Source organism: Halichoerus grypus, chromosome 6 (assembly GCF_964656455.1).
Source record: "Halichoerus grypus chromosome 6, mHalGry1.hap1.1, whole genome shotgun sequence".
In the NCBI taxonomy this organism is placed as follows: Eukaryota; Metazoa; Chordata; class Mammalia; order Carnivora; family Phocidae; genus Halichoerus; species Halichoerus grypus.
Genome location: NC_135717.1, coordinates 103,997,306 through 104,021,461, shown reverse-complemented (window position 1 = coordinate 104,021,461; position 24,156 = coordinate 103,997,306). Strand labels below are relative to the sequence as shown.

The 24,156-nt window shown below is 37.6% G+C and overlaps 1 protein-coding gene across 7 annotated transcripts in view; it reads left to right on the top strand.

Moving 5' to 3' along the window:
- Positions 1-24,156, top strand: part of AMN1 (antagonist of mitotic exit network 1 homolog) — a 71,648-nt gene that overhangs the window by 26,385 nt on the left and 21,107 nt on the right. For 2 of the 7 annotated variants that reach the window (XM_078075852.1, XM_078075857.1), the window contains exons 3-7: positions 1,720-1,864; positions 3,771-3,988; positions 4,316-4,372; positions 11,560-11,671; positions 18,630-19,287. In XM_078075852.1, coding sequence (XP_077931978.1) covers positions 1,720-1,864; positions 3,771-3,988; positions 4,316-4,372; positions 11,560-11,671; positions 18,630-18,730 — 633 coding nt within the window. In that variant the 3' untranslated portion in view covers positions 18,731-19,287. Of the gene's footprint in view, positions 1-1,719; positions 1,865-3,770; positions 3,989-4,315; positions 4,373-4,890; positions 5,604-11,559; positions 11,672-14,358; positions 14,469-18,069; positions 18,093-18,629; positions 19,288-20,290; positions 20,746-24,156 lie in introns of those variants that run through there. The other 5 variants (XM_078075854.1, XM_078075855.1, XM_078075853.1 and 2 more) reach the window with 5 other exon arrangements.

The window sequence follows — 24,156 nt, the reverse complement described above, 5'->3', positions numbered from 1 at the left end:
GTCTGCCTCCAGAAGACATGTTCTTAATCACTATACTATATTGCCTCCTAAATCAGCCTAAAGGTTCAGCTGAAGCGTTTGTCAGTGTAGAATGCATTTAACACGTTATGGTGCATGCATAAAATGGAACAGAATGCACCCACAATAAATCGTTTTTGTAAAAGTGCTCATCTTACGAGTATATATAATCTGATCCCATTTTTCTTCAGTTTTCTTTTTTAACTCAAAAAACATCAGAACTAAGATGTTTTTCTCTGGGTGTTGGTATTATGGTTAATTTTATTTTATTTTATTTTTATTTTATTATTATGTTATGTTAATCACCATACATTACATCATTAGTTTTTGATGTAGTGTTCCATGATTCATTGTTTGCATATAACACCCAGTGCTCCATGCAGAACGTGCCCTCCTTAATACCCATCACCAGGCTAACCCATCCCCCCACCCCCCTCCCCTCTAGAACCCTCAGTTTGTTTCTCAGAGTCCATAGTCTCTCATGGTTTGTCTCCCCCTCCGCTTTAATTTTAGTTGTAGTGGATAAAAGCATGGCCTTTAGAATTAGAAAGACCTGGTTTTCGATCCTAGCTCTGCTTTTTTTTTTTTTTTTTGACTATGTACTTTGTGTTACTACTTAAGCTCCAGGTGCCTCAATTCCCTGATTTGTAAAATGGCAGTGACCAATCTTTCAGGGGTGTGTCTGTGTTTGAGACAGAATATTAAATGACATAATGTATATAACACACTTAGTACCCTTCCTGTAAGTGCTCAATAAATAGAAATAGTTATTCTTATCATTTTTATAACTTTTCTATATTCTCTGAATCTTTTACAACAATAGTACATCACTTTTTTTCAGAAAAGTAAAGCTATTTCTACTTTGGAAAAAAGTAGAAAGCAGCTTGCTTAAGATTCTCTTTCCCTGGGGCACCAGGTGGCTCAGTGGTTAAGCATCTGCCTTCGGCTCAGGGAATGATCCCAGGGTCCTGGGATCAAGCCCCACATCGGGCTCCCTGCTTGGCGGGAACCCTGCTTCTCCCTCTCCCACTCCCCCTGCTTGTGTTCCCTCTCTCGCTGTGTCCCTCTCTGTCAAATAAATAAATAAATAATATTTAAAAAAAAATAAAAAGATTTCCTCTGTCCCTTCCCACCCCCTCATTCTCAAACAAAAAAGAAAGAAAGAAAGAAAGAAAGAGCCAAGGAAGAGAGCTCAGAACAATTTGAAATCAATTTGCTATTTGTTGCCCTTAAGTAAATATTCAATAATACTGGGTTTGTTTGTACGCGCTCCCAATAAGAATGAAGGAGGTAAATGTTCTAGAAAAGCAATAGTCACATCCTATAACCGTTCAGTATGTAGAGACTAAATACTCATACCTGCTGAGTAGAGGCACATAGCTAGGATCTCTAATAACAGTCAGGAACTACTGGAAAAAGATAAGCACATGCCAGCACCTTGAATCTGCTTCTCAGGTCTAGTGGGTCCTTACGCTGTACCAGCCACATCAACAATGCCATGCGTCCCAGTAAAGACTTTGGGGGACTTGTTTCTTCCTGCTTTACGTTTTATGTGTCTGCACTCAGATAGGTTTTTGTATTCTTTGCTCTGGTTTCCATCCACCATTTGTCTGTCATCGCCACCAAAACACTCAACATGGAATAAACATTTCTTATATTTATAGGAAAAATTAAGTTTCCAAAATCATGTATTTTTTACAGATTTTACATCCTGAAGTCCAAACTCTGGATCTACGAAGCTGTGATATTTCAGACACTGCTCTCCTGCACCTGCGCAACTGCAGAAAACTGAAGAAATTAAATTTAAGTTCCTCAAAAGAAAACAGAATTTCCATAACTTCAAAGGGTATGTTTATTAACACTGAATAAATTGGTAGATTCCTATTCACCATCTAGTATAATTAATATGTCAGAAGTGAGTATGAAGATGTCAAAGAAACAGAAACTGTATTTATCAATAAAAATACTCAAACTAAGATAAAGAATCCAAATTAGAATTCCTGCTTATAACCGTTGCTGAAAGTTAAGAAATATACTGGGTAAGTCACTACTTGTAATCTAAACGTATTTGCAGTAGGCATGCCTGGGTGGTGCAGTGGGTAAGCATCTGACTCTGGGTTTTGGCTCAGGATCACGATCTCGGGGTCATGAGATCAAGCCCTGCATCCAGCTCCACGCTAGTGAGGCGTCTGCTTAGAGGTTCTCTCTCCCTCTCCCTCTGACCTGCCCCCCCAGCCCCCGTGCTCTCTCTCTCTCAAATACATAACTAAATCTTTAAAAAGAGAGAGAGAGAGAAACATTTATTTTTTTTTTTGAAACATATTTGAAGTAAACATGGATGGACATCCATGTACAAGAGCTCAGAACACTTTGACATTCGTTTGCTATTTAGCAGTTCATACTTTGTTAAGGCTTTCTTGATGCTAAATGACCACAGAAAGTTAAATCATCATCACATTAAACTTACTAGGCACTCTCTTATCAGTCTGTACAATGATAGCTTGTTTTTTTGTTTTTATGTTTTTTGAATTAAAAAAATTTTTTATCGGCGTAGAGTTGACATACAACGTTATATTAGTTTCAGGTGTACAACTGCGTGATTAGACAACTGTTTTCATTCTGCTGTACTCAGCACAAGTGTAGCTTCCATCCGTCATCATACAGCACTATTACAATACCACTGACTGTATTCCCTATGCTGTACAATTTTTCCCCTACGATGCATAGTTTTTTATAGCCAGTCAAACGGCATTTTTCAGTGACACTAGAGGATTTTTTACCCTTTTTTTAATCAATAAAGGATTTTAACCTTTTCCTTCAATGTAAGAGAGACTTATTTGGCTAGCTAGGTTTCTGGAAAATGTTTTGAGTAGTTTGCTGTATTTTGCAATTATCTTGGTTAGCAAGTTAGGCTATTCATAGTATTACAAAGAAGCATAACTTTTTAAATATTTACACAAATAATGCCTCACTAAAAAGAACTTTCATGCTGGACACTAATAAATAAAACAAAAGTTCTTTCAGGGAGGTAAAAAATAAATTAATTAATTAATTGAAAGTCCTTTCTTAAGATATGGAGAAGAGTAAAAATGACCTACACATAAATTCACCATCTTCCCTTTTGTGTATTTTGCTCATAAAGTTATCTTTTCACAGTTATAACGTTTATGCATGACTGAAGGGCCCAGGATCCGCAAAGTACTCTTTTATTTTTGTGACACATTATCATGTACCAGTCTCCAATGTGCATTTACATCAATTTAATTGGATTTAAAAGTCAAAAGGGGAAGAGAGAATAGAGAGACAGAAGTATGATTCCTAAGGATAAGCATGAAAACTATCTCCTGAGACATTTGGGCAATTTAACTTTAGATTTCCCTTCAAGAGTCCACAAGAAAATTAACTTTATTACTTTAAAACTTTTGTTGTAACAAAAAGATTCATCTATTATTTAATGACCTAATTTGATTCTGAATGACTTTTGGCTATTTCCTAAGGGCAAATTTACTTGTCAACAATAAAGGCTTGCCGTAAACTACAGCCTATGGTAGACAATTCCTGAAATATTCCAAAAGAGTTTTAATAATGACAGCATCACTGGAAGATAAGTATATCCTCAGAGATGGACTACTTTGCAAAAGGCTAACATACAGTTGGGTGTATCAATACTGGTGATTGCTAAAATGAAAATCAGTCGCATTTCTCATATGTATACATATATAGCTCATTGATACGTAATTGTTTTCCCTCAGGAGTAAAAGCTGTGGCTTCCTCTTGTTCATACCTGCATGAAGCTTCTTTGAAAAGATGCTGCAATCTCACTGATGAAGGAGTCCTTGCTCTCGCATTCAACTGCCGGCTGCTAAAGATCATTGATTTAGGTGGCTGTTTAGGTATTACCGATGTGTCCTTACATGCATTAGGAGAAAACTGCCCATTTTTGCAGTGCGTTGATTTTTCAGCTACTCAGGTAAATGAAATATAGACTTGAAATATAAAGACTGTATGTGTTTGCCCAGTGAACTTCCATGACTCATCAGAAGAACATAATTAATTTTTTTGGTTTTTGTTGGAATTGTTGACCACCTCATGCTTCAGTGGTTATAGAACTGCAATATAACTTGGCACAATCCCCTCAATTATTTTAAGTAAGGGTGAAAAAGATAAGTGTGGCTAACACTAAAATGTTTGCTGAATGGGAGGCAATAAAACCATATATAAGTGATTAATAATATTTGGAAAATTTTACTTTCATCTTTCCCATTTATGTGCCATGTTGATTGTTCTCTTTGCTTAGGTATCTGACGATGGCGTGGTTGCGCTTGTTAATGGATCTTGTGCCAAGAAATTAGAGGTAATTTTAAGATATCTATAAAGTTGATGCTAACTAAATTTTTATATTATCCTCAGAAATTGCTTTTTGAATGTAGAAAACAACCAGTGCCTTATTATCAATTAGGTGTTTCCATGGCGTGTTTTTGGTTTGGTTTGGTTTGGTTTTTGCCTCTACCTCGTTATTTCCAGAGTAAGGAAAAACTGGTAAAGTTAGGAGGTAAAGCAGGCTTCAAATAAAAACCCATTTTACTTCCAGTGAAAGTCCTCATTTTCCAGAAGTTTTAGCTTCTAACACATTGAAGAATAATCTTATTATAGTGAAGATTATGAAAGTTCATCAATGTAAAGTGATATTCTTTAGAATTTTCATTACCAGGCCTACTTAGTGGCTTGCCATCCTACTTTCTTAATATACATGCAGGGATCCAGAATATGCCTGTCACATAAAAATTATTTTGAGCTAAAGATGTTTAAGAATCAACAGATGCAAAAAGAGGCTTTGTCTGAAACACTCTCCCTCCATCTGCCTAAAAACAGAGCCTTCCAAAAGAATTCAGCTGCCATCAAACCCCCTTCAAGGAAGACTACCCAATCCCAGGGAAGATCACTCCTATCACTGGAGGAGTCAGATGAGAAATGACATAAAAGAAAATTGTCACAAGACTATCACACCTCCCCATCTACTCTCTAAAAGCCCACTTTGTTTTTCCTAAAAGTCATCTGTTTTTCTCTAAGTGTCCTTTCTCCCCCTCCCTTTCTCCTATGAAAATGATCTATAAACTCTATACTGCAGCCATTTCTTTGAACCACTTTCTTTGTGAGCTTGTGTGTGACCAAACTTGCCTTTTCTCTTGCTTGTCTGTCTTTGTCATTTTAATTCACAGGCTCCCAAAGATAGAACCTAATAAGAGGAAAAAGGTTTTCCTCCCCAACAGCCACATTGTACAGCTCTTTAAGAAGATCCTAAATTAGTGTTCAGGCCTTCCATTCAGTGACTGATGTGGCACCTATAAACTGCTTCTAAATATATTAAGAATCCTTTTATCCCAGGATTTTGGTTTCCTCCTTTCCCGGTTTATAGTGAGGTTTTTAGTCTTATTTAATATAGATGTGCTTTTCATGGGGCGCCTGGGTGGCTCAGTCATTAAGCGTCTGCCTTCGGCTCAGGTCCTGATCCCAGGTTCCTGGGATGGAGCCCCGCATCGGGCTCCCTGCTCAGTGGGAAGTCTGCTTCTCCCACTCCCCCACCTGTGTTCCCTCTCTCCCTGTGTCTCTCTCTCTGTCAAATAAATAAATAAAATCTTAAAAATAATAATAATAATAATAATATAGATGTGCTTTTCAATGATGAGCCACATCAGGGGTGCCTGGGTGGCTCAGTCGGTTAAGCATCTATCTGCCTTCTGCTCAGGTCATGATCTCAGTGTCCTGGGATGGAGCCCCAGGTAGGCTCCCTGCTCAGCGCAGAGTCTGCTTCTCTCTCTCTCCCTCTGCCCCTCCCTCCTGCTCATGCTCTCTCTCTCTCTCAAATAAGTAAATAAAATCTTAAAAAAAAATCAGCCACATAAATTCTTTTTGGAAGTAAACAGGCTATAAATGAATTATAAATGTTAGCAATAACTATCATAAAAGAATAACAGTACCATGTTTTTGCCAAAATATTTCCCCTTGAGTTATTGCCCAGAGACAATTTTTTTATCTTTTTATATCTAAATCCTGCTTATATGTATGTGTGTACACGTGTATGTACATATAGTGTATATATTTTTACAAATCTTTTGTATAGCATATATATTTTTACAAATCTTTTGATTAAGAAATTACCATATTTTCTTATACTGAGTTCCAAATTCCAAATTGCATGCTAACTGTAGGGGCAATAAACTCTGCCATAATGTTTACTGTTTGAAACACTAACATTTGTTAAGCACTAACTATATTCCAGCCTCCACACTTACTACTGCTTTATATTCATTAGGTTATTTAGTTCTTACAATAACATTATCTTATAATCATCATTTTTAATAAAGTTCCCAAACAGTTAACATAGTTTATCATTCCCTAATAAAACCACCAGGAAATTAGTTGTCATGCAGTGATAGGAAACATACCTACGTATTTACTTCAGTATTACAAAATTAGGAGCTGGTTACCAACCTAAGCAGACTTAGAAAAAGATTCAGGGGCGCCTGGGTGGCTCAGTCATTAAGCGTCTGCCTTCGGCTCAGGTCATGATTCCACGGGAATCATGGGATTGAGCCCCACATCGGGCTCCCTGCTTAGTGGGTAGTCTGCTTGAAGATTCCCTCCCTCTGCCCCTCCCCCCATGGGCATGTTCTCCCTCTGTCTCTCAAATAAATAAATAAATCTTTAAAAAAAAAAAAAAAAGAAGGGCGCCTGAGTGGCTCAGTCATTGAGCATCTGCATTCGGCTCAGGTCATGATCCCAGGGTCCTGGGATCGAGCCCCACATCGGGCTCCCTGCTCAGCGGGAAGCCTGCTTCTCCCTCTCCCACTCCCCCTGCTTGTGTTCCCTCTCTCGTTGTGTCTCTCTCTGTCAAATAAATAAATAAAATCTTTCAAAAAAATACAAAAAAAAAGAAAAAGAAAAAGATTCAGTTACCAATAAGTGCTGGCGATTATAGTGCCATACTTTAAATTTTTTATTTTTTTCAATTTTCCAAATCTTATTTCTATAAGTGCCAAAACATTTCAACGGAAATCTTTCTAAACTTTATTAGAACTTAATTCCTTCCTTAAACAGAGTAAATATACTTTAACCTTTGTCTCATAGCATCTAGTATTTTTGTGACCACAATTTCTGACTCAAATTGAAATATAAACTTTTTCATCTTTTTTACTGACTTTTCTCTTGTGGACAGTATGTGTTCCTACCTTTTATCACGTGCTCTGTTTTAATCTGTTGCTTTTCATATGTTCTGTTCCTGGAAATTATATTATCAGTGTTGCTTAATTGTTTATAATTTGAAAATAAATTCGATCAAAAGTCTAAGGACCTCGGGACACCCAGCTGACTCAGTCAGTAGAGCATGCGACTCTTGATCTCGGGGTTATGAGTTCAAGCCCCATGTTGGGGGTAGAGTTTACTTAATAATAATAAAAAAAAGTCTAAGGACCTCTCCTAAAGATTGACAAACAACATATTACAACATTTATTGAATGTCATGATTATTTCTGAAATTTCTGTTGATCTGAGTTCCCAGTGGGCAGAGACCATTTTGTTCATCATTTTATCATCATTTTATCCCCATAATTTTACTGAAGTTCCAGGCACAAGATAGTCCCTCAATAAATGTTATCATATTAACTTTATATTATAGTCATATTTATAAGTTTCTATAATCTTCATGGTTAAAAGTTTGTTTGCCTGTAGAATTTCATTTATTCAACAAATATTCATTAAGTACCTGCTATGTTCTAGACATTGGTACATCAGAGAACAAAATCTGTTCATAGGATGTATCATTTCTTTCCTTTTTGTTGTTGTTGGTAATTCAGATTATTTTCAGTTTTTAGCTACTAGAAATAATCATATGTTGGGGTTTATACTTTTTTCTTCCATTGCTGTAATGAACTCCAAAAAACAGAACAAGTAGATCAATAGGTATGGCTACTTTAATGGTCCTAAATTCGTATTATAAAATTGGTTCCCATGAAGGTTATGTTGTAAATTCACAGTTTTGCGAAGATCCCAGTTTGCAGCATTGAATCTTTTTTTTTTATGCCTTAATATATTTTAAATGTTGGACACTATTCCTTCCATCTGTTCTCAAATTGTATTTCTTTGTCTGTAGCCTTCGCCAATTTATATCTATATCATAGGACATGTTTGCCAATTTATAACAAGATGCTTTTTTCCTCAATTTTTATGAGTTTTCAATATACTCAGGTTTCCTTTATTTGTAAGATATGATTGATTATAATAGTATACCAACTTAATATCAACTTTTCAGGAGGAAAAAATATTAATACCATAAATATACATGTCAACTATTAGATAAATCTTACTTCCGGAATTCTTAAAATGTCTTCTATTATGGTCAAATATACACAACACAAAACTTACCACTTTAACGATTTTTTGTGTACAATTCAGTGGAATTGAGTACATTCACATTGTTGTGCAGCCATCGCCACAATCCATCTCCAGAACTTTCTCCTCATCCTACACTGAAACTCGTTACCCATGAAACAATATCTCCCCATTACCCCTTCCCCTCAGCCTCTAGCTACCTCTGTTCTACTTTCTGTCTCTATGAATTTGCCTATTCTAGATAACTCATAAAAGTGGATCATACAGGGGCGCCTGGGTGGCTCAGTTGGTTAAGCGACTGCCTTCGGCTCAGGTCATGATCCTGGAGTCCCTGGATCGAGTCCCGCATCGGGCTCCCTGCTCAGCAGGGAGTCTGCTTCTCCCTCTGACCCTCCCCCCTCTCATGCTCTCTCTCTCTCATTCTCTCTCTCTCAAATAAATAAATAAATAAATCTTTAAAAAAAAAAAAAAAAGTGGATCATACAATATTTGTCCTTTTCTGTCTGACTTATATCACTTAGCCTAATGTTTTCAAGGTTTATCTGTGTCCCTGCATGTGTCAGAATTTAATTCCTGGGGCGCCTGGGTGGCTCAGTTGGTTAAGTGTCTGCCTTCCAGCTCAGGTCATGATCCCAGGGTCCTGGGATCGAGCCCTGCATCAGGCTCCCTGCTCAGCGGGGAGTCTGCTTCTCCCCCTGCCCCTCCCTCCCACTTGTGCTCTCTCTCTTTCTCTCAAATAAATAACTAAAATCTTAAAAAAAAAAAAAAAAAAAGAATGTCATTCCTTTTAAGACCGCATAATATTCCATTGTATATATATGGTATATTCATATATATATATATACACACACACACACACGTATATGTTTATATGTGTTTATATATATATGCTTATATGTGTGTATGTATATACATAAACATTTTGTTTATCCATTCATCTTTCAATGCTTGTTTCCACCTATTCTCTATTGTGAATACCGCTGCTATGAGCATAAGTATACAAATAATCTGTTCTAGTCCCCACTTTCAATTCTTTGGGTATATACCTAGAAGTGAAATAGCTGGATTATATGGCAATGCTGTGTTTAATTTTTTAAGGAACTGCCATACTATTATCACAGTGGCTGTACCATTTTACATTCCCACCACCAGTGCAGAAGGATTCCTAATTAGGACATAAAACGAGGGATATATATTTCTAACATATGAAAAAGGATAGAAAGTAATATAACACAAACCTGTGGACCAGCCACTTAAATTTTAACATTTTCCATACTTATTTTAGTTCCTTGTTAAAAATTATGTTACATGTAAAGCTCCCTGCACATTTATTCTCCCTTTCTTCCTTCAAAGTAACCACATTCTAAAGACACCTGTTTATTTTTCCTTGTGTGTTTGTATACTTTACCTATGTATGGATAGACACATATAGATATGGATCCATAAACAAGATATTGTATTGTTTTATGTTTTAAACTTTCACATAATAGTTTTATAATATATGTGTTCTATTACAGTTTGCTTTTCATTCAAAATTATGTTTAATTTTCCAAGCTTTATTAAGGTATAACTTGCATGCAATAAAGTTTACCCATTTTAAGTGTACAGTTTGATGAATTTTGGTAATTGTTACACAGCCTTTAACCACCACCACAATAAGGTATAACACATTTCCATCACCCTACAACATTTTCTCCCATCCCTTTGCAATCAGTTCTCTACCTGCTTCCATCCCCAGGCAACCAGTGATTTACTTTGGCATTATAGTTTTAAAGTTTCTAGAATTTCATATAAATGGAGTCATGGAATACCCAGTTTTTTTGTTTTTTACTTTTTTCTTTTACTTTTTTTCTTTTAAGATTTTATTTATTTTGACAGAGAGAGAGAGTACAAGCGGGGAGTGGCAGACAGAGGGAGAGGGAGAAGCAGGCTCCCTCCTCAGCAGGAGGCCCGATGTGGGGTTCGATCCCAGGACCCTGGGATCATGACCTGAGCCAAAGGCACTTAACCATCTGAGCCATCCAGGCGCCCCTCTTTTACTTCTTTCACTTAGCACAATGTTTTTGAAATTCATCCATGTTGTTGCATGTGTTACTGTTTCATTACTTTTATTTGTTTATTTTGCTGAGTAGTATTTCATAGTGTGGATATGACACAGTTTGTTCAGAATTGGTGAATGTACCATTTGATGGACATTTGGGTGGTTCTAATTTTGAACTGTTATGAATACTACTATAGAAATTTGCGTACAAGTCTTTGTGTAGACATACATTTTCATTTTTCTTGGGTAAACACCTAGGAATGGGATTATCATATAGTAAGTACACATTTAGCTTTAAAAGATAAGACGATACTGTTTTCCAAAGTGTCTGAACTAACATTATGTTTGAGATTTATGTCTATTAATACAAGTAGATATTTTTCATGTTAACTGTTTCATCTGTTCCATTAATAAACCACCATTTGTTTACCCATTATCCACTTTTTTACTATTACAAATAATATTAAAATGAGCACATTTATAAATTGTTTCCTTGGGCACATATACAAGAGTTACTCTGTATAGTGGACATTTTCAATTAGAACTGCTGGGTTCTGGAGTATACTCATCTTCAGTTTTAACAGATTTTGCCATATTGCTCTATAAAATGGTTGGGCACTTAACTTTTAAATCATCTATACTTTCCAAATTACTGCATACTTACATTAGTCCTTTCTATTGAATGTTTCTTGCAAGTAGATATTTGGTTCTTTTTGTTTGTTGTTTAAAGATTTTTTATTTATTTGAGAGAGAGAGCGCACAGAGGGAGAGGGAGGGGGAGAAGCAGACCTCCCCGCTGAGCAGAAAGCCTGACAACATGGGGCTTGATCCCAGGACCCTGAGATCATGACCTGGGCTGAAGGCAGCTGCTTAAACAACTGAGCCACCCAGGCACCTCTGTTTGTTGTTTTTTGTTTTATTTATTTGAGTAATCTCTATGCCCACCATGGGGCTCAAACTCATGACCCCAAGATCAAGAGTCTCATGCTCCTCCAACTGAGCCAGCCAGGCACCCCTGGTTCTTTTTGTATCAGGGTAGTTCCCAAGCTTTTTCATGCTGTCATCATAAATCTGTTTTTTCTTTTGACTATCCTTTCTTTATTTTTAAATAGGAGATTCATATGGGACATTGTGTGAATCTGACTGATGAGGCTGTAGAAGCTGTCCTCACTTGCTGTCCTCAGATACATATATTACTCTTCCATGGATGCCCCCTAATAACAGGTTAGTATGATAGATTGGGTGGTTCAAATCCTGGCTTCATCTTTTAGTAACTGTGTGACCTTAAGTAAACTACTCAACCCATTCCATTATTCAGTTTCCTCATCTGTAAGATGGATATAATAGCAGTATTTACCTCATAAGCTTAGTCATGATAACTATCTGACAGCACTTTATATGGTAGCTAGTCCATAGTGAAAGCTCAATAAATGTTAGTCATGATGATGATGGTAGAGGTCTTGATAATAAACATGATGTTTTATGTAGACAAAAAAATTCAAGCTTAAAATATTACATCTATTAAATATGCTGAATGACCTGTTGACTCTAATCTCATCAAACTATAGCCATTGAGAATCAGACCAATTTGGACTCTTAGGCTAATGTGATAGATACTTCACTGAAGGAGAACAAAGTAGTCACAGCCCATTTGGCCTGTGTAAGAGCCATGATACTGGAAATAAAAGGTGCAGCATAGGGAATACAGCCAATGATATTGTATGGTAACAGATGGTAGCTACATTTGTGGTGAGCATAGCATAACGTATTCAGGACAATTTGGATTCTTAGGCTAATGTGATACTTCACTGAAGGAGAACAAAGTAGTCACAGCCCATGTGGTCTGTGTAAGAGCCATGATACTTGAAATAAAAGGTGCAGCATAGGGAATATAACCAGTGATATTGTTGTATGGTGACAGATGGTAGCTACATTTGTGGTGATGATAGCATAACAGAGAGAGATGTTGAACACTATGTTGTACACCTGAAACTAATGTAATATTGTGTGTCAACTGTACTCCAATAAAAAAAAACTTTTTTGGGGGGGTGCCTGGGTGGCTCAGTCGTTAAGCGTCTGCCTTCGGCTCAGGTCATGATCCCGGGGTCCTGGGATCGAGCCCCACATCGGGCTCCCTGCTCCGCGGGGAAGCCTGCTTCTCCCTCTCCCACTCCCCCTGCTTGTGTTCCCTCTCTCGCTGTCTCTCTCTGTCAAATAAATAAATAAAATCTTTAAAAAAAAAAAAAACTTTTTTTAAAGAAAAAAGAGGGGCGCCTGGGTTGCTCAGTTGGTTAAGCGTCCAACTTTTGATGTCAGCTCAGGTCTTGACCTCAGGTTGTGAGTTCAAGCATTCAAGCCCTGTGTTGGGCTCCATGCTGGGTGTGGGAGTGTGGAGCCTACTTAAAAAAAAAAAAAGGACTAATAAAGATAGTAAAACATAAAGATTTTACCTTTAAAAATATTTTATTACTTAGGGGTCACCTGGGTGGCTTAGTCGGTTAAGCGTCTGCCTTCAGCTCAGGTCGTGACCCCGGGGTCCTGGGATGGAGCCCCACATAGGGCTCCCGGCTCACTGGGGGTCTGCTTCTCCCTCTCTCTCTGCCCCTCCCCCCACTTGTGCTCTCTCTGTCTCTCTCTCTCTCTCTGTCTTTCAAATAAATAAAAATATAATCTTTAAAAGAATATTTTATTACTTATAAAATCTAATAGAGCTAATAGTGATATATAAGAATATAAATTTTAAAATTGCAAAAATATCATTTTGGTATCACAATTTATAAAATAATGAATAAAATACTATATTATTGTGGGAAAAACAGAGCCATGATACTATATATGACTGTGTCCTGAAAGCACAGCACCTCAGCCCTTTTGCATTACACCTGCAATGGGCCACATACCACAGGATAACCTGTACCTGACCTGTAAGTCAGCACTGATGTCCAGTCCTTCCAGCTCATTTCTCTAATTACAGTCTAAACAGTTACTCTCTAGGTTGAGTTATGATCCTAGAAATCCTCTTAACAACCTCTGTTCTTTCTTACGTATGGACTGTCAGTGTAAACCAAGTGTACAACTGGGTGTATTTTGTATCAGTGGCATCTATAATGAAGACTAAATCTTTTGGGCCAAGACATTTCTCAAAAAACTAAAGCCAAAAAGGACATGAGAAACTGTTAACAGTGCTTACCTCCAGGGAAAGTTGTGGAGGGACAAGAGTAGGAAAATCCTGCATTATACACCCTTTGTACCTTTTGAATTTTTATCATGTGAATGGTTTTATCTATAAAAATTAGTAATAATAATCTTTAAAAAATCACTTAGAACAAGAAAAACTCATGGGACTGAGTGCAGAGGATTGGTACCTGCATATATTATCGTGGGGGTTGTGGGAAGGCAAACAGAGGTTTTCTGGTCATCAAACAAGGCAGAAAATTGTATTCTAACCAGTAGGCTCTTATTTTAAGCTGGAGGAGACCACAGTATATGGAATGTATAACAGCAATCTTTGATAATCTTTCCAGAATACCAATCAAGTTGTGTAAATCTATCCCCTGAGCTATGTTTGATCAATATTTGAACAAGCAAGGGGTACTCGTAAAGCGATTCTATTTTCTTCACACTACTCTATTGCAAATCTGCTCTAAAGAGGCTAATTTTTCCCTACTGCCAGATGAAATCTCAGGTGCCATTGACTTATCATTCTCAGATAGTTAAAATGTCTTGTCATTCTGTATCACTGAAACCTCTCGTTTCAGTAATTAGAATGTCTTAGGTCCATGCAGTAGTCCGAACAAGTTCAAGCTAAAGCTTTTGCTCCTCCAGTCAGCTCAGATTTGGCTGCAGTGGGTAAGGGGACATTGTTGGTTTCTGTATTTTACCATCCCTCACTTCTCTTCTTCCTTCCCCAGCTTGCCCACCGTGGTTTCTGATCCCACCAATGTTAATACAGGGTGGGACTGGTATAAGCAAGAACAGAGGTAAGGGAAGGAAAAGTCTTACTTGACCAGTGCTACTGTGATCAAGGGTCAGCACTCCAGGCCCTGTGGGTGAGCTGATCCGTCCTCTCTCAAAAGTGGGGCACTTTTGGGGTTCTTCAGGGCCCACTTCCTACCAGCCCCTCATCATTGCATATGTCTCCTATCTGCAGTTCTCTTGATTCAAGCCAGCATGTCTCTTCTAGTTAGTAGCTACTATTTTCTTCCTCTCTCCCCAGGCATCCAGCAATATACCTTCAGTCTCTTTCTGCTCAGGTTTCCTAACTTAGTTGGGCTCCTTTCATGAGCAAAATATAAAGCAAACCCATGGCAGCCCTCATCTGTCCACAGGAAACACATACTTTAGGCAATAAGAGTGCAGATACGTCCCAACCTCAGTCTTCTCTTTAGCTACAGAGACTCTCACCATAGCCTTTTGCCCTTTAGTTTTCTCAGATGTGGGTCTGATATTAGTGTCCTGTGTCCTCCAAGCCCAAGAGACATATCAGTCCAACCGATCTCCTTAGAGTTTCCTTTCACTGGGCTTGAATGGAAAAGCAAGCACCTCCAGCCCTCTTTCCAGAACTCCAATCACTGCTGTTTTCAAAGAAATCCTTTCTTCAATTTCCAACTCTCCATCCCTTCTCACTTTAACACTTTTGTATCTTTGAATGGATGAAGTGCCATGGATTCCAAAATCAGATTTCAGCCAAGCATTTACAAGTCATATATAGGTCTGGAATCTCACTGGAATGGGAGAGAGTAGCTGGTACCTCTAGTCGTGGAACCTTAGCTGAAATAGTTCTATTTTAATGTTCTATTATATTTGTTTCAGGATAACTTGACTAGGCAACATATTATAAAATCAACCTTTGCTAATTTTACCTTCATTATCTTTCTGGTTACCCTGTGGACACTCTTCTTTGATATTACCCCCAAACTCAGTAAGCGGTCATTTCTTAAAGGTTAGTTGCAGTGTGGAAGGTGAAAATATATCAATGAACTTTTTATACACTCACATTACAATCCATTCGTCTGTCTTGTATTTTGATTGGATCTTTTACCCATACGTGATTTTGTAATGTCATGCATTGGCAGTTTGGAAAATATTGGTTCTCTTAGTAATATAGATCTTCCAATGTCAACACATTTTATTACAGCAAAAAAAAAATCACATTTGTTAATATCACCACTGGGTAGTTGTCAAGATCATAATGATAGCTACAAATTTTCCAAAATCCATTTGAAAGCTAAAATTTTATCATTGGCAACAAACTGTGACATTTGTTTTCTTTGAAGTGATAGGCTCATTTTGCTCTTTTTCAAGAAGTAATCTGTGCTGGCTGGGAGGTGGGTGGGGGGACAGGGTAACTGGTGATGGGCATTAAGGAGGGCACTTGATGTAATGCGCAGTGGATGTTACATGCAACTGATGAATCACTAAACTCTACCTCTGAAACTAATAATACATTATATGTTAATTAATTTATTTTAAATTAAAAAAAAAAAAAAGAAATAGTCTGACAAGTACCCAAGTCTGAATAACCTTAGGTTGTCAGCTGTTCTTTCAAGTAAAAATGATGTTCCATGAATAAAGTGACTATCTTAGCTCACAACCCTAAAAGGGTCTCAGACTGTAGGATCTACAGACCACACTTTGAGAACCATTGCTTTACAGTAAAGAGTAATTATCAGTTAACTTTAGCAGTTGGAGCAGGAACACAATACCCCTTTCAAATCACTTCTTATATTTTCATGTGGGTTTACTAGAAGTGAAAGTACACATTAAAATGACAGGAGTTTGAAATCCTTGGAATAGAATAACAGTAGTTTTGACCTAGAAGATTATCTAGGCCAGCATTTACCAACTGTTACTGCTATGTAAATGAACCAAAGATGGCCTCTATGTAGTTTCTTTTTTTTTCCTTTTTAAAGATTTTATTTATTTGAGAGAGAGAGAGCACAAGCAGGGGGAGTGGCAGAGGGAGAGGAAGAAGCAGGCTCCCAGCTGAGCAGGGAGCCCAATGCGGGGCTTGATCCCAGGACCCCAGGATCATGACCTGAATTGAAGGCAGATGCCTAACCAACTAAGCCATCCAGGCATCCCTACATAGTTTATTTCTTCATAGCAGATTGGGACTATTCAAAAAGCCACCAGCATCAGAATCTTTATTCATTCAGTGATTTTAAATACAGCCTAAAGAAGCAGATTTTTAGCATCTAGAGCCTGCCTGCTTTGCATACCCTGAAAAACTGCACTCAAGCCACTCTTGCCCTTTGGAGCTCTCTGACCCAGAGACTCACTTATCTTGATGCTGAGCAACATCATGACACACAAACCTCCTCTCCAGTCCTCTGGGAATTCCTTTACCCTCCTTCCCTTCTCAGTAGTGCCCCCACCACTCTCTCTCTCTCTCTCTCTCTCTCACACACACACACACACATTGTTGTCTCTGGAAGATCTCATGTTGTGAGGGACTTCTGAAAGCAAATCTGTCAAAGCGCAGCCCAAATAAAGCTTATTGTGTCCTACTGCCACCTTGTGGTCATATCTTTTTCCTTGATCTGCCCTGAAATCCCTTAACTATAGTGACATGTTTTCATGTTCTAGAAAATACCATAGGTATAGTGTTGGAGCTTAGGGCAGGCCACCCCAAAATATGCCATGGAGTATATTTATTATTTTGAATTTAAGTTACTTAAGAAACAGCCAATGCAAGAACACTCTGACTTTCTTTTGTCTCCCGAAAGTAGGAAACAAATCTCCCATGTGAAAGGTACCCTCCCTGCACCAGGAGCTAGAAAGACATCCTTATCATCAGAGATGGGGAAGTCTATATAAACAAACCTTGTTACTTTTACTATTTTACTACCCCAGCCTCAATTCTGTTTAGAATTCCTTATTAATTAAAGCTCCCAAACATAAATTTTCTTTGTCCTGTCAGTTCATAAAAAATTTGTTTCTCCATCTAAAAAGTATAAAAGCTGTCTGTCTTGGTCACTTCTTAGGTCCCATATCTATGAGACCTCCATACATGCAAATTAAATTTGATTTTCTCCTGTTAATCTATCTCCTGTTTAATTCAGACAGCAGCCAGAAGAATTTTAAAGGGTAGAGGGATATTTTTCTTCCCCAACAATAGCATAGAACTAAAAGTGGCTTTTTTTTTTTTAGATTTTATTTATTTATTTATTTATTTTAGAGAGAGAGCATGCATGAGCTGGGGGAGGGGCAGAAGGAGAGGGAGATGGAGAGAATCTCAAGCTGACTCCACGCTGACCTCAAAGCCCAATGCAGGGCTCAATCTCCTGACCCTGAGATCATGACCTGAGCTGAAACCAAGAGTCGGATGCTTAACCGACTGAGCCACCCAGACACCCCAGAACTAAAAGCGTTTGTGTGTCCAAAAAGTTTGGGAAATGCAGCATACCATTATAATGAATGTTAATTTATCAAAGGGTCTGAGAAATACTATAGCTAAGAAACTTATTTAACTATCTTATTCCAAGCATTTCCCAAAATTTTTTTAGCACAGAACACTTCTATGGACCTCAGCTTGCCCTTGTGTATAATTGTCAACCATAAAATTGAGAGATCTGATAATAATGCAAAAGAGTTCATATACCATTGCTTTATTAAAAAAGGTTCATAAAGAGAAGAAGCTGAAGTTTTTCAACTACCCAGATCATTTCTACTCTTCCCCCTTTCCTGTCAGCACTACTACCATTGTGTATTTTTGCTACCATCATTAAATGAAAATAAAATGGGGTAATATATTCACCTTATATTTAATTTTTATTTATTTTTTTCTCCAAAGAAGGTAAATGGTTTCATTTACAAGGTTGGCCTGGTAAATGAAAGTTTTTTCTTCTTTCATGATACCTTATATAACATTTTTCCTCATGCTTATATATTTATGTGGTTGCTTATATATGACTATATAAGACAATATGATTTATTTTCCATAAAAATATATGTACATAGTATGTTCAATTATAATGTTATCCCCAAAGCAGTCTCACCCCCAAATTGACAGTGTCACTATAGTTTCCCCTCAAATTCCCTAAATTAATAGGTTTATCTTCTCTACTATAATTCTAACTATTTTTTAAATTTCTTAACCTTAAAGTCAGACTATAAACAGAACTCCACATTATACATCAGGTCTTGAAACTGTTTGAAACACCTGATTTTATTTCTGCAGAAAAGAAAATAAAAACTAAACTGCTATTGGACGCCTGGGTGGCTCAGACGGTTAAGCGTCTGCCTTCGGCTCAGGTCATGATCCCGGGGTCCTGGGATTGAGTCCCACGTCGGGCTCCCTGCTCAGCGCGGAGCCTGCTTCTCCCTCTCCCTCTGCCTGCCACTCCCCCCTGTTTGTGCTCTCTCTCTCTCTGTCAAATACATAAAATCTTTAAAAAAAAAAAAAACTAAACTGCTATTTAAAGTCTCGTAAATTATAATTTTTTAGAAAGAAAACCGCAGGTCCAAGGTAGAGCCACTTGCCCCAGTAGAGCAAACTTAGACTTAACTGCAGTTTCAGTTTCTCAAAGGAGTGAAATTTTAAGACAAACAATGTAAAATTTTCTGTTCAGCACCAATGAGGTAATCTATCACATGGGCCCTCTTCATCCCGCCAGAGGAAGGTGAGGTAATCCACCTAATAGGACCCTTTGCCTTTCCCCCTATGAGAAGGTGACCTTGTTTGAACCAATCCCTACTTTTCTTTTGCTAATAACTTCTTGCCCTACTCTCCTTCCTATAAAAATCTTCTATTTTGTACAACTCCTTAGAGCTTCCCTCTACTTGCTAGATGGGATGCTGCCTGATTCATGAATCAATTAATAAAGCCTATAATTTACTTGGCTGAATTTTGTTCTTTGACATAATGTACTTTTTCTAGATGTTATAGAAGCAGAAAAATAATTTTACAACTTATTAAATTCTTTTTAATTCAGTTATGTCTGCAGTGATTATCAGTAAGTTCAGCTCACACACCTTTACTAATCTACAACAGACAGGCATTTCAGTTTCTCATAATTATCTACACATGTTTCACAGTATTTGCAGGCATGGAGGTTTAGATTTTAAAAGGGCAATAAAGCAATAAGACAGCACTAAATTAATTTATGTTTTACACTGAAAGGCAGGAAAAACCAACAGGAAATCTGCTACTTTTGATTGAATTGACCCAAATTTTAGTCATATGTGAGGATTTGTTTCAGCCTGATTACTATACAAGGAAGTTCTTTACTTAGATTCCTAGATCATAAATATGTCAAGATTTACCACCTAGAGCCCAAAACAAACATTAATACCCAAGTGGTTTGCTTCCGAGATTCCTTTAATTAAAGTTGATTCCTTGCTTAAAGGACAACTCTTTTATTATTTTGTATTTTACTTTTCCTAAATCCTATATTATTGTTTCCTCATTATTATTTATTTATTCATTATCAATTCCGTGCCACAGAACTTCTTTATTCCAGACACTGTAATGAGGCATTAGAACTTTGACCATTGTTTGTAAAAATCTGCCAGCCTTACTTTTTTCACTGTGTAGTCTACAAAAATATCTAAATTACAAATGTAATTGATCATTTGAAAAAATTAGTTAATTTCTGTTTCCCACAGTTTCTTCTTTTTCTTGGTGCTCTAGAAGCCCCGCCATGTATCTCTTTCAAAAAGTGGTCTCCATCTATATTAATCATAGATTTTGAGAGATGGTAAAATCTTCCTTAGACTTCATCTACACAACACCTTTAAGGATAAGGGAACAGAGAATGACCTTAAGTGGAAATACTTGATAGTAGAACTGGAAGTAAAAACCTAAGTCACCTGATGCACAATCTCTAATTCTTTCCCCAGCGGAGCAATTTCCCAGAACCATTGGTGTCAGTGGCTTAACTGTTACTAGAAAAGGGACGGAAATAGGAGAGTGACATCAAGCAACAGCAGTGTGATTGGTACTGATGATTTTTTGAGTCTTTTTCAGAGAGTCTGTGTTTAGAAGGGTGGCAGAATATGCCACCCCAATATGCTTCTTCAGGATAAGGACTTCTTTGAGTTGATTATTTTTGAGAAACAGCAGACAATAGAGAAGCTCTGAATACAGAACAGAAGTTACCCTTTTGTGAGAGAAATTTGCATTTATAAAGAAAAAAATCTCCCTTGGGACACCTGAGTGGCTCAGTCGGTTAAGCGTCTGCCTTCGGCTCAGGTCATGATCCCAGGGTCCTGGGATTAAGTCCCGCATCGGGCTCCCTGCTCAGCGGGAGCCTGCTTCTCTCTCTGCTGGCCGCTCCCCCTGCTTGTGCGCTCGCTCGCGCTCTCTCTCTCTGACAAATAATAAATAAAATTTAAAAAAAAAAGAAAAGAAAAAAATCTCCCTTTATAAGTATCTCCCTCTCTATACTTAGAAGAAAAGGGTAACTCTAAATCACAAGAGAATCTTGTCAATGGAGACGACACCAACACAAATCTGTATAGCAAACCTTACCTTTACTTTTTACTGTGCTTTTTCTAATAACCTCCTATAATTTGATGCCTTCCCACCCTGCCCCACCCCAATATCTTTCTTTTGTCTTTAGCTGAAGATGGTATGTAAGGTGGTGGCTAGGGCCATCTCAGGGAGTTTACTCATTTTCCCTGGGTATCTCTCATGCATACATGAAGCATACATATTGATAAGCTGTTTTTCTCTGGTTAATCTGTCTTTTATTATGGGGGGTCTCAGCCAAGAACTCAGAAGGATAGGAGGAAAAAAACACTACAGTGTTCTGGAAAGGGATCACTAAATAGTTAGAGAACCCACAGTTTCTCTTTATAGCATAATAAACTCACAGGCATTGGTTATTCCTACTATTCAAAGTCACCATCCTAAATACTCTATTTTCTCCAGAAAAAGGTACCTGAGGAGACTTTGAGTAATGTAATACTGCCATCTAGCATCAAAATTTTAAAATTACCTAAAATGGTGTACTGGAGGGAAAAATGTCATCCTATTTATGTGCAATAATAAATTTCTACAAAAGGATGACACAAATGCAGTCAGAAAACAAATATGTATGTATGTTTGATAACATGTTCATAATTAGTAAAAATGCCAAATAATCCTAAAAACACCAACTAAAATGAAACTGGGAAGTATAAGTTTCCGATTTTATTTTTCTTTTTAAAATTGTATTGGTTGTTCTGGGTCTCTTGAATTCCCATATACATATTAGGATCATCTTGTCAATTTCTAAAGAAAAAAGAGAGAGACAGCTGGGATTCTGGGAGCGATTGCATTGAATCTGCAATCAATTTAGGGAGTATTGTCATGTTAATATTATCTTCTGATCTATGAACACAGACAGGTGTCTTTCCATTTATTTAGATCTTGAATTTCTTTCAACAATGTTTTGTAGTTTTCAGACTAAGTTTTTCACTTCTTTTGTTAAATTTATCCCTAAGTATTTTATTCTTTTTGCTGGTAATGTGAATGGAACTCTTTTCTTAATTTCATTTTTGGATTGTTCATTGCTAGTGTATACAAATACATTTGACTTTTGTATATTGATCCTGTATTGTGCAACCTTGCTGAACTCACTTATTAGTTTTCATTTTTTAGTGGATCCCCTAGGACAGTCTGTAATTATACAGGACATTCTATATGTATTACATAATGTACAAATAAAGATAGTTTTACTTCTTTCCTTCCAACATGAATACCTTTTATTTCTTTTTCTTCCCAAATTTCCTTGGCTGGAACCTCCAATGCAATGCTGAATAGAAGGGGGGAAGAACAGGGGCGCCTGGGTGGCTCAGCCAGTTAAGCAGCTGCCTTCAGCTCAGGTCATGATCCCAGGGTCCTGGGATCTGGGTCCCTGCTCAGTGGGGAATCTGCTTCTCCCTCTCCCTCTGCCCCTACCCTCCCTGCTTGTGTGCACACATGCATGCTCTCTAATAAATAATCTTAAAAAAAAAAAAAGTGGGACAAGCAGACATCCTTGCCTTGTTTCTCATCGTAGGGGGAAAACATTAGTCTTTCATCATGAAATATGATGTTAAAACTTTAGTTCTTTCATAGACACTATTAGGTTGAAGAAGTTCCCTTCTATTCCTAGTTTGTTGAATGTTTTTACCACGAGTGTTGTCAAATGCGTTTTCTGTGTCGAGATGATCATGTGCTTTTTGTCCTTTATTCTATTGATATGGTATATGTCATAGGCAGAATAATACCCCAAAGATGTCCACGGTTTTTTTGTTTTTTTTTTTTTTTTAAGATTTTATTTATTTATTTGACAGAGAGAGACACAGCGAGAGAGGGAATACAAGCAGGGGGAATGGGAGAGGGAGAAGCAGGCTTCCCGCGGAGCAGGGAGCCCCATGCGGGGCTCGATCCCAGGACCCTGGGATCATGACCTGAGCCGAAGGCAGATGCCCAACGACTGAGCCACCCAGGCGCCCCAGATGTCCACGTTTTAATGCCCAGAACCTTAATATGTTATATTCCATAAGGTTGCAAATGGAACTAATCAGTTGACTTTAAAATAGGGAGATTATCCTGGATTATCCAGGTGGGCCCAGGGTAATCACAAGGGTCTTTATAAGGGGAAGAGGCAGGCAGAAGGAAAATCATAGAATTGGCAGCATGAGAAGGACTGTCTACTGTTGTTCATTTTGAATATGGAGGCATGCAAGGAATGTGGTGGCCTCTAGAAGCTGGAAAAGTCAAGGAGGTGAATTCTTTCCCTTGAGCCTCCAAAAAGGAGTGCTGATCCAGTCTAGCCCAATGAGGCCTAATTTGGAATTCTGACCTCCAAACTATACAATAATAAATTTGTGTTGCTTTAAGCAATAAGTTTGTAGTAATTTATTACAGTAGCGATAGGAAACTAATGAAGTGTATTAATATTAATTTATTTTCAGATGTTAAACCAACCTTTCATTCCTGGGATAAATCCCAGCTGATCATGGCATACAAGTTTTTTTATATATTGCTAGATTTGATTTGCTAGTGTATTGTTGAGGATTTTTGAGTACATATTCATAAGAGATATTGGTCTGTAGCTTTGTATGTGTGTGATGTCTTTATTTGGCTTTAGCATCAGGGTAATACTGGTCTCACAGAATGAGTTGGGAAATATTCCCCATATCTGCTATTAGTAAAGCACTCCACCTTTGTTATAGTTACTGTTTTCATGATATACATTTGTCCATGCTTTTACTTTCAACTTATTTGAAACCTGTCTTTAATCTAGATTTCCTATATAATGGATTTCCTCTGTAATAAATGATATTTTTGTGACAATAAGACTGCATTTGTTCTCTTATGAGCTGCTATTTTTGAAAATTAGCTGCTGATGTAAACCTTTGTTTTTTGGTATAATTACTTTTCATTTCCATACACTCTGGTTCTCTTGTTTACATTAAGTTTTGGTGTTTGGGCTTATTTTTGTTTTGCTTAAAATAAAATTTAGAGGTTGCCTGGGTGGCTCAGTCAGTTAAGTGTCTGCCTTCAGCTCAGGTCATGATCCCAGGGTCCTGGAATCAGAGTCCCACATGGCATCGGGTTCCCCGCTCAGCAGGGAGTCTCCTTCTCCCTCTGCGCTCTGCCCTGGATCCCTCCCCCTGCTTGTGCTCACACTCTCAATCTCTCTCAAATAAATAAAACATTTTTTTAATTAAAAAATAAAATAAAATAAAATTTAGAAACCGTATGTTGGGCCCACTTTTTTTTCTATTGGTTT